Source organism: Daldinia childiae (assembly GCF_008694065.1).
Source record: "Daldinia childiae strain JS-1345 chromosome Unknown Scaffold4, whole genome shotgun sequence".
NCBI classification, from domain to species: domain Eukaryota; kingdom Fungi; phylum Ascomycota; class Sordariomycetes; order Xylariales; family Hypoxylaceae; genus Daldinia; species Daldinia childiae.
The window spans coordinates 1,359,250-1,372,955 of NW_022984645.1; the positions used below are offsets into that span (position 1 = coordinate 1,359,250).

A 13,706-nucleotide genomic window follows, 5' to 3' on the forward strand; every position below is an offset into this window, starting at 1 on the left:
ATTATATAGCGTATCTATCTTAGGGATAATAGTTGATGAAATGGGGTATTATTCAATGACCCATACACCGTGGTGACGAAGGGGCCCAGACCTACTCTAGCTCTCTTACTAGGTGGCCCCTATTAACGAAGGCAACGGAACAAACCTTATTAACAGACTAAACCTCTATAGAACCAAGTAACTAGGAAGTGATTTCATGTACTTAGGAATTACAATACAAGCTCTCATTATTCTAAGTTGCTAAAATTGGTATGCACAAAATGTGTAGGTGGTAAGTCGCTGTCTTACGCTGCCCTGGGTTGATAGGCGATGTTATGTTTTAAAATGTTCTATTGATGCTAGAAGCTGTGATGAGTTATATAGTTAAGGTATGGATAGGAGGATAAATAGGTACCTAAGGTACCAATCATAGATACAATGGAGTATCTCGTAGGTGGCGTTGAGCATTAACAGTTAATATTTCTCGCCTCCTTTCTACTTCGGAGTGTCTCGCTTTTAATTATTTCATATTTTGCGAAGAGAATACATGTTTATACCGACATCTAAAAAACGGAATATGCTAAACCTGCCCAAGTAATCCTTAATATTTGCCGTATGACTCCTGAATCATTTCGTTTCTATCCTACATTCGCCACTTGTGCTGTTGAGTGAGCCTAGGCCCGATTCCTTTTAGCCCTATTGGTATCTCGCTCGACAACTCACTGTTAGGTCGTCAATGCCTCTCGAATGCAGGTACAAGACCTAAAAACTGAAAACTTTATCCTTGCCTAATTCTAAACTAACCAAGAGGTCGGTAGACCAATTAAAGAATGACTGAGGGAATAGCCATTGTCGATAACGTATCTGCGAAAATTATTCCTAGTGGGAATAGCTGGTCACCAATCTGATATGTACCCAAATCCATAGGGGATGGTGAGAGCCTTTTAATCTGCATGGAACGACTACGGTCCAGTGGATTAACCATGCCGACCTAAGCAGCAGTCAGGACACCGACGAATACCATAAACCTTAATGATGCTGGCGCGACATGGTAGTACCCTGCGCTTCCTCCTCCTAAACCCCTCAAACAATCCCATCCGAAATGTAAGTAAAACCGATTCAATATCGGTAGGTGGGTAGTCTAATAGGTACTCGAGGATCTAGAATGGCTCTGATGGGCTTCTTGGGTCATTCCGTATGCCATTGTCGCGGATCTACATTTATAACTTGATATCGCCGAATATAAAATAAAAAGGACTCGTGTCATGTGCGTCCAACTAGAGAATGGTGACAGGACGACAAATAACTGACTAGAAGTCGTATGCTTGTGAATATTCAGGGTGCATCTCGAGACGAATAACGTTTTCAGAACTGAGCCTAGTGCTGTTAGTAAAGTGATCACCTTTATCACCTGAGCTGAAGATACTTACAAGGTAACTAACCTAGTGCAGATCACCCGCGATCCGCACTTCGATCACGGCATTAGGATAATACCCGGCCCGTTCACCGCCAATAAAAGAAAACTAGCCCGCCGGTTGCACACTATTTACCTTTCGGCATAGTAATAAGACGGGTAGTCGAGTCTAGTTCAACTGACCAGGGGACTAATTTTCAAGGAAGAGCCAAGGAGGTTTCGACTTTATGTCACCGTACGCCTCGCCGGGAATGTTCATCGGTACTGGGATAGTGCTATTAAAATCGGACACGCTGGAAGGTCGAGACCCGTTTTCGCTTGGATCTTGAGGCGAAATAGGAACTATGGAATCGGAAGTCAACAAACGCCCTTCACACAAGGTCTTAATAGTAATAATGTATCATAAGACTCCATGTATAACCCATATTTCCTAAAGAAGCTCAAAGATGAATGAAGTGGAATATGAGGCACTTTGATATATAAACTTACCGATGACTCCGCACTCCCAGTTGCGACAGGTTAACTTGGGATTGCTGGTTCCCCTTTCTTTTGCTAGGCGCCCCCTATACATTAAAATTTTGCATTAGTCAATATCTTTAAATTACGTTACTATTAACTTACCAGGCGCTCTCTGATAAATTTGCGCTCCCGACGTAGGCGAATGCAGCTTTGGACTTGCCTGAATTAGAGTGGCGGACCAGCATGAGCTTGCTATGGATAAGAAGGCCTGATCTAACGCTTTTGCAATCATGAATTAGTTCACGAGGAAACGTTGCCGAATCCCACCATTTGGACTGAACACAGATGGTGCCTGCAGCCTAGAGGATTATTAGTCAGTGTTGCGTTCCAGAAGCTCTTGAGTTCTAGTTAAAAACTTATACTCACGTTCTTGCCGCCCCGACTTTGCACCACAGTTTCGCAAGACGGGAAGTAGATTCGAAACTTATTCTTTAAGTCTGGTTTGGCTTGCATCGGGGCTTTACTTTTTCTGCCTTGCGCATTTCTTATCCCGTATTCTTTCATACCATCGTCGCCTATCTCGTTAGTAACAAGATAAAACGAGGGAGCGGGAGGATATAGCGAGGGTGAGGGCTTACCTTGGGCAGAATAATATATTGCTGATATTAAATCCATTTTTAGGGACCCGAGCGACGACGCTAGGAAGTCGATTTCGATGTCTTCGGTAGTGTTGAGGCCAAGCGACGTTACGGCTCGACCAAGCCCGCAATATCCTATGAAGAAGTTAGCGTAAAGATATTTGAATGTTTATAGAATAGAGCTGACCTGTTTGCTTCCACTTGTCATCCACATGCGACCCTCCGCTGCCTTGAGTTAGTCGTAAAGACCGTGCATGGTAAGAAAAGGTGGTCTTATTAGGCTCTTACATTGTGTGGACGAATCTGTAACGATCCGCTTCTGAAAAGTCGTAGTTTTTCAGACTGCTCACTAAGCTCTCCTCTAGGCCCTGAGCTCGAAGGAAATAGCAGAGCTCTTCACCAAATAAGCCAAGCTTACTAGATAACCGTGATCCAGGATCTCCTAGTCGAGGAAGATCGATAAGAAAGACCATGTTCTCAATAACCCCTGTCTCACCCCACTACATGTTCGTACTCGTCAATGATATAATACGCTACTGGGAGAAATAGTATCAACTCACGTCATAGGGGACCAAATTACCGCTTGGCACGACCACTCGCAAGTATCTAGGGTACTTCAACAACTGCAACTTTGAGTGCATGTTTCCCGATGGCATCATGGGCGGGAAACAAAATTTGATGGCCGTCCCAGGGGGTATGTTGGCCTTCATTTCCTCTTGCTACAGCATTACAACAACTCGTTAGCTTAGTTATCTATAATTGAAAAGATGGATCAGTAAATCTGGAATTATACCTGCGCTTCGTTTGTAGCAAAAGCAATGCAGACGATTTTGGTCTTTCTGTAGTCAATTTTGGATAGCATCCACCTCTCATCCCACTGAAACGAGCTAATCACAGCGAGTTCAAGTTCATCCTCTTGTAAAACTTCCTCAATTTTGATATCGTCTTTGCGAGGAAAGCCCTTCGCCCACGTCTTCTTCACGATGCCCTTTGGATATGGAAGATGAAGTTCACTCTTAGCAGGATTAGCTGTAACTGTAGATTCTGTATCGAGTTTTTGTCTTTGTCTGCGATTTTGAGACTCAGGCTCTGAATCAGGGGCTTTTCGCTTCCCTAACCTCGCTAGTCGTTCCTCTTCCATCTTCTTCCTATCCAATCCTAGAGTTGTAAAGCTACTTGGGTTCTTGGGGGTAGATTGCTGAGGGATTGATGACATTTCAGGTAATGGGACAGATTGTGATTCGTGATGTCCTTGTTGATTCTCAGTCTTCTTTGCAACAGAGGGGTATTTTGGGCCTTTGTCAAGATCATCATCTCCGTCGGATTCGATTTCAATGGGGTTTTTTGACGATGAATTACCGGTATCTTGCAACGATAAAGCTATCGCGTAGCGCAAAGCAGCATCCTCATCACCTCCAAAAGCATCAAGTCCGTCCATTTTAAGACATAAGAAACATTCCAATGATGAGAGCAAGACGAATTCATTACCTATGTGGGGTAATGGAAGCTTTGCTAGGAACCGCGTTGGAACCGTGAACTTGGAATCAAACGCGCTAGAAACATTAGCTAAGCGCGAGAGCACGTGCAATAAAGCTATTAGCTAAATGATGTCACTTCAAAGACTAATTGCCCGATAGCCCTGATAGCCTGAATAGGTACATACGCAGGTACTTAGGTTAGGTAGGTATAGCGGACCCTTGAGAGCATCAATTGGTACATGTAGGACGTCAAAATAAGAGTAGAATAAAAGTACCTAATAACCCAAATTTACACCAAATCTTGGTCTTAAGAAACTCGTTTATGCTCACGCTAGATTGACTAAAAAATAAATTCATATGTGAAGAACTAGGCATATTAAAGTTGAACATGAGCATTGCTTTAGTATTAAAAAGTAAACAGACAGACCTTCAAGACTTACACCAGGTACATACGATCACGAGTGTAAAACATGAATATCTGATGATATATTGCGACCATGAAGGTCTGTTATATTGAATAGCCCAAAGTCTTTACCTTATGAAGTAAGCTATAAGACCGGCTCCTGGATATATCATCAGAAATTTTTTGTGAGTTTTCCATTTTTTCCCCTGTATAATTTTGTACTGGCACATCGCTATGGATGCCCAGACAACATTCCTAAGTTTAACCTCTAGAAGCCACTGCCGTTTCGAATCATCATCTCGTAAGTGATGACGAGATAACAAACCGTCCGAAGTTGAGCATTCCTTCGTACCGAGTTTCCATACGACCTCCGTGCACCGGATCTGATCCCCATCCGTCTAGAATCTGAACCCAAGATCTGACGCCAATTCCGATGAGTAGGGCGAGTCCCGAGACTCCAACCCACTAACGAGGACAGGTTTCCGAAAGTTCAAGACATAAATCGCCGATGCACCAGCTATTATCTCAGGCTATACCGAACCTTCCTCAGGCCTCATATGCCGTAATACATTGTTGATTGATGAAAGTGATAGAAAATAAAGTGAACAGGGAAGAAAAAAAGACTGATAATGCATTTCCCTAGACCGTCTTCCTGTATGAAGTCTAGATGTCGGAAATACACGACCATGCCTATCCCTATGTACCATAACTGGGTTAACACCGCCGTCCTTAACAAGAAAAAAAAAGGAAAAGAATATGTGATGATGAGTGATTGTAAAACATAGAAATAAAGGAAGATGATGTGAAGAATGGCCATAGCCGAATTGATGCTAGCGAAGATCCAGTATCCGTTTACCAACGCCTATAACACCGATTCGAGAGTCTCAGCCTACAAGCTTACAGAGGAAAGTAAAGTCGGTTAATGTAACGATAGGGCATGACCCGAATTAAGTTTAAGTATCCGACGCAGTTCATCTTCCATTGTAGTAACCTCGTCGGGGCGATAGGACGTGAGTTGCGCATCTACGGGCGGAGCTGTGGGTTGCCCGTTCTGCGCGCTAGCCGTCAAAACTGACATGGGAAACATGCCGCGAGGTAAATGACGTGGTGGGGATTGTGGAGATTGGCCCTGAGAAGGCCGAATTCGTTCAGAAGGCTTGTGATGTTGCGGAGAATGATGTTGATCAACTTGATTTGATGGGCCTGGCAATTGCTGTGATGGTTCCTCATTACCATCTAACCGACCCGTAAAGAGATAACGCTTGAGATCGTCGTAATGATTAATGTCCTGGCTTTGAAGTACTTTGTTGGTAGACCGTGCAGATGATTGGTTTGATCGAGCAGCTCGCATGCGCTCTTGGTAGGGTGTGGAAAAGGCTGGCCCAACGGGTTCACCAGGATTTCCATCTAACTCATCTACGGAGATACCAAAGACGGTAGCACGCTTTTGATAATTTGGGCGGCGCGTCTGGTTAGGTGTCGTTCCTAAGGGGTACGTATGAAATCCTTTTGGAGATTGGTGAGATGGTGAGATCGAACCCATATTAATTGCAGCAGCGTGAAAAGAACTAGCTCGGCGTGCTCTAGCCTTCTCTCTCTCGGCTCGGTCGGCACGGAAGAAGAGCTCCAAGGGCGACTCGGTGGCCCGCGTGATCGGACTGGGAGAGCTGGCCTCATCCGAATCGGACGTCGTGCAAGAAAGTTCTTGCTCTGGGCTCGAAGAGGCTTTCATTCCTGGGGAATCGGGCTCCGACCTATTGAGGAAGCTTGGGATTGGTAGCGCTGACGGCGCAGGCGAGGCATGAAATGTGGAGCCTGCGAATATAGGAGCCGAGGGACTTGGACGGTCTGAGTTGTTTCGGCCCGGCGAAACAGCTCCATCGTTCGCGTTAGTCTGTTTGTTGTTGTTATTCTTCTTCTTTTTGCTGCGCTGTTTTTGACTTGTCGAACTGGCACGCAGCGCCTCGACTGCTTCTGAGACGGGTGTGGTAGGGTTGCCATCGTGGCTAGATCTGTATCTGGGAACATCATTCTCAGAAGCATAGGTCGTCTGTTTGGGTGTGTTGCGACTCCGACCGCCCTGACGGCGACGGTTAGGTGTCTGCTTTTGCTGTAGTCCTTCTTGCATGCTTCGGAGGCATGTATTTCGAAAAAGGAATAGTGATGATGGTAGTATAAAGTTTCGAGAGACTCCAAAGGCGAGTTGGTTTACTTCGCGGGTTCCAGGAGATTAGAGTCAGTGCGACGACGTAATGCGGGGTGGAGACAACGAAGATGGGAAGCAAAGGGGAAGTGAAGTAATCTGTCTGGCTACTTCTTTCGCGATCTATTTAGATTAAACAGGAGGTCGGCGTATTGTTGATGAGAAAATTGTTCTTCTTGATGGAAAATGTGACATCCGTAGGCTGTGGCTTGTGAGATTTTCAACGTTTCTGTACATATTTGTGTTTGATTGTTGATTGAGAGAGAGATTGGAATTGGATCGTCTTTTCGCAGGGAAAACACTTCAGTGACTGGTGGAGTCGTCGGCGGCGATGGCCATCCAGTTACAAAACAGGAATCGGAGTTGGGTACGACATAACGTGACACATGATGTGGCTGTACACAGTATATTTTCGGCTTAGGACCGAAAACTTTATTAGGTAGGTAGTTACAGGGTATCTTATTACGTGTATTATATAATCAATAAGGACCTGTTAGGCAGGCTGGGCAGGCAGTCAGGCATAGGTATCTCCAAATCCCTCGGTCAGGCACGCAAGGTCGCACCGATAAGTACCTTATACATAGGTACCTAATCTAGGTACGCACCTTACTGATGTAAGGACCTACCTAGCGGAGCATGGCCGTATTTTATTGGTAGGAGCTTAGCGTAATGTTAATCTACCTTATCAATACTCCAAGTCTCGAGAGAATTCACCTGGAATTTAAGTAGCTTTAAAGTATCTATGTATTCCGTTGGTCATCACCTATGAAGGTACATAAGGTATACAAGGTACCTAAGTAATTGGAGGGGCATTTGCACAGCTGCCGCTACCTCTTACCTTGTGCGCTTCCAGCTATCCCGCAACCTTGAAGGCTCCAAGGACTTTCTACCTTCACTTTGCCTTACAATCGCGCATTGAAGTAGGAACAAAGAAAAAAACAAAGCCTTAGTCGTATTTGCCGTTTTGTCTGCTATACTCACTACAAAAAGCACTGGTGGATCCATAAGGCAACCTCAACTTTGACATTTATCCATACTTCATAATCCATAATCCAACGAACCCGCAGTCTAACACGATCTAATCCAATCAACGATACTACGTCTAGTTCTATTACGATAATACACCTTCATATTACAACAGCTTTGGACTACTACAGGCGTTATGGCTGACGTTGACATGACCGACGCACCCAGCACATCGGCTGTCGTCAAGAAAGACCGCAAGGGCGGTGACGCTGACGGGAAGAATGACGGGAAGAAGCGCTTTGAAGTCAAGAAGGTAAGGAACAATCTAGCTAGAATATTTAGTGGTGTACTTGGGCTAATATCTAATACCTAGTGGAATGCCGTGGCTCTCTGGGCCTGGGATATCGTCGTCGACAACTGCGCTATCTGCCGAAATCATATCATGGATTTATGTATCGAATGTCAAGCAAATCAAGCTTCCGCCGCCAGTGAGGAGTGCACTGTAGCCTGGGGCATCTGTAACGTAAGTTATATTAACTAGTACCTATCTCATACTCTTAACTAATACTGTATAGCATGCTTTCCACTTCCACTGCATCTCAAGATGGCTCAAGGCACGACAAGTCTGTCCACTGGACAACCGAGACTGGGAATTCCAAAAGTACGGCCGCTAAGTGAAAGAGGATATTTTCTTGAGGTCGGTAACGCACGAGTAATACCGACCATCACATCCACCTGACGTTGTAATATCACCGCCTAGAAATCACAATCACAAGACGACACCCATATCACATGTGAAAGATTCGGAATGGTACTGCGGAACAGATTGTATTACTCGGACTACAACGTCTATATCGAGTATGTTTCTGCTAAACGGCAGAAGTCCATAGCTAGTACGCCTTCAAGGCGCAAATAAAACAACACTTTATTTCGTGAAAAGTTTCTCGTCGATAACTATGTTCTGCTGTGTATTCGTAATTGCCGATTCGCCTCCGACGGGAAGCCATTTGACGGGGTGTCTATTGAAGAAGGGCCAAGGAGGGACAACGAGTAGGAAGGTGAGTGCTGTGCCAGCAAGGCCGATCTTGAGAGCTAGAGCTATATCTTGGAGAAAGAAGCCAACGAGGAACGAAATTCCCTAATTGATCATAATAGTTAGTAAACTGTTGCAAAAGGGGAACAAGTAAGATAAAAGAGAATGTTTTTCGTACTCCGACAATAGAGAGGACAACTGTCGCTAATATTTCGGCTAGCTTCTGGCCTTCAAAGTCCTGCGGATAGTAATTGGTCAATCACAATGTCTTGTACTAAATTGATTAAAGAGTAGGTAGATAGTTACGAACAATTTGGCCGTCCACCGCATCTCTCACTTGATCAAGTAGTTGTTCCGCCATCTTGTAGTGTTGAGAGACTTGCCGTTTAAGAGGTTAATTATGATTTGTATTAGTAGACGTTGACGTTATGGTGGATTACAAGCGTTTTGGTTATGTTGTCTAAGATGCTTACCTGGCAAGAAGTAACATAGGTAGTGAGGTTGTTTGGGGTGCGTGGTACCTTATACGTGACCTTATACATGGTATCCAATTAGAAAATAGAGATAAAGCATTTCCAGCCTCGATACCCCACTTTCTATGAGCTAGTAAGCCACATCGAAACATTAATATATCCAAGTTTTTTATTTTTATTTTTTATTTTTATTTTTTGGCTCTTTGACACAATTGAATCTTTGTTAAACATTTCTTTGCTTTCCTACCTTGTGGATCTCCTATAACTACTGTATATTCATTACCTAGGTACTTATGTTCTACTGTCCAAGTACATAGCAACAGGTGTAAATATGGTTGATAGATTGACTAGTTAATTGAATTTGAAAAGAATGAATTATTCCGTACAATATTACCTACCTATGTATAGACAGGAGCAGTATCTTCTAGGTTAAGTTAGTTATGTCAATTTCACTGTTTAGATATTTTGCCTCCCAGTATTAAGAGTCAGTTGTTAATAGGAACTGCCCAGAAGGTACTGTATGCTTATAAAAAAAAACTTCAATGGAAAGAACGTTGCAGTATTCAAGGCGTATAAAGAGCAAGCCACCTGCCTTACCCGGACTATAGGTTGTACATAATGTAGTACATGTGGGTCAGTGGATCTCAAAAGTCGAGATTTCCTGCAGGAATTTTCGCCTCTTAACTTTGAATGTTAAATCCCCCTCTGCATGACTGGCCCCGGCAATAATTTTTTTTAGGGCCCAAGCTCAGCTAATCATCTAAAATATCAGATGCTTTAACTTAACCTCTACCCCTTCACTTTTGACGTCTTCTTTCGACGTAAACAAATTTCTTTTCGCAAACAATAACTCCCATACGTCTTGCAATTATTACGTATGTGGTCTACTTTTTTAGGGAATCACACTATTTTAATCAAGGTCTTCGTATCATAAGATCCCTTGATTCGGCTTTCAATCCAATCCCAGACTTACCCCCATCCGCGACACCCTTTGTCGATCCTGACATTGGTCACTTCCAAAGAGTACTTGACATCTTTTCCCTCACGAATTCGTCGAGTCGCATAATAACAATCCGTCTACCTACCTCCCACTCGAATAAACACGTGCCAGCTAACAACCTACTCGACGTTATCTAAACCAACCGATATCCTTGAGGGGCTTTACGAGCTGCGCTATTTCTTTCATCACACCGAGTTCTTCTTTGCGGTAAATACCGCCACCTTCTCGGAAACCACCAAATTGGCGGGCCTCAGCTGCGACCAGTTCTCATTTTCTCGACCGCTTCTCGGCCCCGTTTGCTGGGTCTACAGCGGCGTCAACAAGAAGCCACCTTAACTTGACCGACGCGCCTGCTATTTTGACTTTAAACAGTCTACCAACCCAACCCTTTGTTTATACGACTCGGTTACTCCCGGAACCTGGTCCAAGTATTCTCCGGCACTGGCTTGAACGTCACGCCAAAGTCACCTTTGCAGTCGGCGTGCTGCCACGCCTACTGCAGATCACTGATGCTGCTAGGCTGAGTATGTCTGCCTTCCCTTGATCAGCACGTGGAAGGCTTTCCTCGACCGATATTCAATATTCGGTCGAGTCAAGCTTATCGAATCAATATAGAGCAGCCCTTTCATACATACCAGCAACTTCGAAGTCCGAAGTAAACTGTAGAGGAATTGCGATAATTTACAACATGTCCGATCACGATGAAGTTGCCTCTGGCTCGGGTTATAACACCCCCGTCCCAGAGCTTGACGACCACCGCCACCAGATCTCATCCGCTCAGAAGGTTGATCGCCCTCGCCGCGGTACCGTTGATACCCTATATGGGTCCCGCCAGCATCTGCAGCCGGCTGCTCCCTATTCGCCTTCCGATGTCCGAGTACGAGATTTCGAAGAAGCAGTACTCGACGAAGATGATGAAGGTGTATCCCCGTTGACGCCGCACAGCCGCAGGCCTACTTTTAATTCTACCAACGAACAGCAGCGTGCCGTGTCTCCCCCGAACTCGGTCAAAGCGTTCGCAGAAGCTCGTCGCCGCGAACGTGCCCTCTCCATCACAGATGTTCGCGCGCAAAAGTCTGATGAGGGTGAGGCTCTTCAGCGGACCTGTTCTTCTACCAGTCGCAACAGCCGTGTAAGCCAACGCTCCGGCCGTAGCAGGCCTGGTACTTTTCTTGCCGACGACGGAGCAAGTTTAGCAACCAACAAAACTGCGGAGGACGATGTGTGTTTCCCCGTGCAAGAAGAGCATCGCCGCGACCAGCTACATATCGATTTCGACTACCTTGAGAACTTCATCGCATCCGAAAACGCTGCACGCAAGGAAAGCTTCGACGCTCAAGAGGCCGTTCGAGTATTCCCAAATTTAAGACAGAATTCAGTAACTCCTCCTCCGCCTATGATTACCGTCGATGGCGACTTCATCAATATTCCATCAGGTTTGTCGGATGTCGACCACGAGAAAATGCCACAGGCGCCCGAGATACAAGAAGCAACGCCAAAACCGATCGATAAAGAGCACCTAGACCCTAACCGCTTTAGCTTTTTCTCTTCCGCATGGGAATCTACTATCCATGCCGCCGAATTCGGAGACCTGGTCCTTCCAGGCGAGGATTTGCGTGGTCTCTTCACTCTACCTCGGGACGAGCCGGATGGCGTGTGGTGGTTAAACGTCAACAGGCCATCTGAAGAGGAGGTCCGGGCTCTATGCAAGGCCTTCGGGGTACACCCCCTAACGATTGAGGATATCACGACTCAGGAGCCCCGCGAGAAGATCGAAATTTTCCCATCGTATTATTTTGCCTCATTCCGGTCCTTTAACGTCGTCCAAGACGATGACGGCCCCGACTACGAGCCGTATAATATTTACGTTGTGGTCTTCCGCGAAGGTACCCTCAGTTTTAGCTTTTTGCCAAACACCCACGCCTCTCTGGTCCGAAAGAGAATCTCAAGCCTGAAGGATTACGTTTCCTTGAGCAGTGATTGGATCTGCTACGCTCTGATGTAAGTATAAGCTGTAATTCAAGATCGGCAGATATAGAAATGCAGAGATACTGACAGCATTTGCAGTGATAACATCGTCGATTCATTCGCTCCTGCGATTGACAGGGTGGAGTCACTCACCATGTCCATCGAAGATTCGATCTTTGTCGCCCGGCCAACTGACAACAATCTATTCCTACGCAAGCTCGGCAACGTCCGCAAGAATACCCTAGCTCTCATGCGAGGACTCGGTGGCAAGGCCGACATCTTGAAGGGCTTCACCAAACGCTGCAATGAAGACTACAAAGTCACACCACGGATGGATATAGGCATGTACCTTGGCGACATCCAAGATCACGTCGTCACGATGATGACCAACCTCACCCACTTCGAGAAGATCCTATCCCGCGCCCACAGCAATTACATCGCCCAGTTAACCATGGATAGTATTACGCAAGGAACGGAGACTAATGCAGGGCTGAGCAAGATCACGTTTTTAGCTACTATCATCGTGCCGCTCAACGTCGTCACGGGTCTATTCGGCATGAACGTCCATGTTCCTTTCCAGGATGACGAGAACATCACTGCTTTCCTCGTCATCTTAGGATGTCTTATCTTCTTCTGTACAACCTGTCTAATCATCGCGCGCAGGATACGGCTTATCTAGAGGATTTAGCTAAGCGTGCAATTCTAAGGCATATAACTAGCGGTAGTTGACTTAAAGTTCCCATCCATACTTCAACGTCATTATAGGCCGATAATACTGCAACTCTGGGCACGAGAATGCCCAGTCAGCAACATCGTCCAAAAGGAGAAATACATTATTAGAGGGCTCCATATGTTGGCCAATAAGCCAACCAGTACATCCAACGGCAGTTATCTCAGATTTTTTATTACCGCGAGGATTACATACATACATCGAAATAGATATCCATAAGATAGAAACGATACTGGCAGCAGCAGAGGCTGGCTTCAGTCGTGGTCATCCAGTGTCGACAAGTCGAGAGCAAATCGAGAGGAACGAAGTCAATGCTAGTGTTGCAGCCTAGTAATCCACTAGGCCATTTCATCCGCGAGGTAAAGTCCTTGGGATTTCGTAAATATATGGTATGGCGTAATCAATGCTCTCGCCCTAGCTTAGTTACTATTAATGCGAAGATTTTCTTAAGGCATCTGTTGTGACTTAGCTTGTGGCCACTCATTTTTCGTGCCTTTCAATAGTAAAAAAAGTAAGAGACGATATTTTGTCATCATATGATCTACGATAGGTCAATTCATTGCGGTGCAATTCACTCGGTAAAAAACCACCGGGAAACAGACATCATTGAGTTTAAGGGGTTTATCTCTACGTTTTGTGAGTGAGTGTACGATGCGCGGGGAACTAAATAGGCGAGTACCAAGAAATAAGCTGGTGCTACTGGGTAATAAGAGACCTCCCTATATCGCTCTGATAACGATACCACTGATCTCGGCGGTTAGAGCTTCAATTACGTCTGGTGACAATGTGTTATAATCCCTTTCAATTAGTATTAAAAGCAATTCATAATATTTGAGTTGTTATGTCATGAGTTTACATTGATAAACAAAACCTAGGGCAGCAATCGGTACTACCCAAGATGACAGTACATAAATCAAACACTTAAATTGGTGTAGACATAAGACTTTATTAAATCAATCGAT

The 13,706-nt window shown here is 45.0% G+C and overlaps 5 protein-coding genes across 5 annotated transcripts; 2 read left to right on the forward strand and 3 right to left on the reverse strand.

The window, feature by feature from the left end:
* Positions 1–1,583: 1,583 nt before the first annotated feature.
* On the reverse strand, positions 1,584–3,928 carry GL218_04704 (Tyrosyl-DNA phosphodiesterase 1; the record flags this gene model as incomplete). Its single annotated transcript, XM_033581324.1, has 9 exons — positions 1,584–1,735; positions 1,883–1,956; positions 2,015–2,211; positions 2,279–2,427; positions 2,491–2,625; positions 2,678–2,715; positions 2,779–2,990; positions 3,051–3,209; positions 3,284–3,928. The coding sequence occupies 9 exons, from the start codon at positions 3,926–3,928 to the stop codon at positions 1,584–1,586; spliced, it is 1,761 nt and encodes a 586-aa protein (XP_033435817.1).
* Positions 3,929–5,290: 1,362 nt separating this feature from the next.
* On the reverse strand, positions 5,291–6,499 carry GL218_04705 (uncharacterized protein; the record flags this gene model as incomplete). Its single annotated transcript, XM_033581325.1, has 1 exon — positions 5,291–6,499. The coding sequence occupies one exon, from the start codon at positions 6,497–6,499 to the stop codon at positions 5,291–5,293; it is 1,209 nt and encodes a 402-aa protein (XP_033435374.1).
* A 1,252-nt stretch (positions 6,500–7,751) lies between these two features.
* GL218_04706 (E3 ubiquitin-protein ligase RBX1) lies at positions 7,752–8,214 on the forward strand (the record flags this gene model as incomplete). Its single annotated transcript, XM_033581326.1, has 3 exons — positions 7,752–7,853; positions 7,914–8,063; positions 8,116–8,214. The coding sequence occupies 3 exons, from the start codon at positions 7,752–7,754 to the stop codon at positions 8,212–8,214; spliced, it is 351 nt and encodes a 116-aa protein (XP_033435816.1).
* Positions 8,215–8,465: 251 nt separating this feature from the next.
* Positions 8,466–8,934, reverse strand: GL218_04707 (Signal peptidase complex subunit 1; the record flags this gene model as incomplete). Its single annotated transcript, XM_033581327.1, has 3 exons — positions 8,466–8,678; positions 8,752–8,811; positions 8,884–8,934. 3 exons carry the CDS (start codon positions 8,932–8,934, stop codon positions 8,466–8,468), a joined length of 324 nt encoding a protein of 107 aa, XP_033435815.1.
* Positions 8,935–10,734: 1,800 nt separating this feature from the next.
* Positions 10,735–12,693, forward strand: GL218_04708 (putative metal ion transporter C27B12.12c; the record flags this gene model as incomplete). Its single annotated transcript, XM_033581328.1, has 2 exons — positions 10,735–12,047; positions 12,114–12,693. The coding sequence occupies 2 exons, from the start codon at positions 10,735–10,737 to the stop codon at positions 12,691–12,693; spliced, it is 1,893 nt and encodes a 630-aa protein (XP_033435823.1).
* Between the last annotated feature and the right edge of the window lie 1,013 nt (positions 12,694–13,706).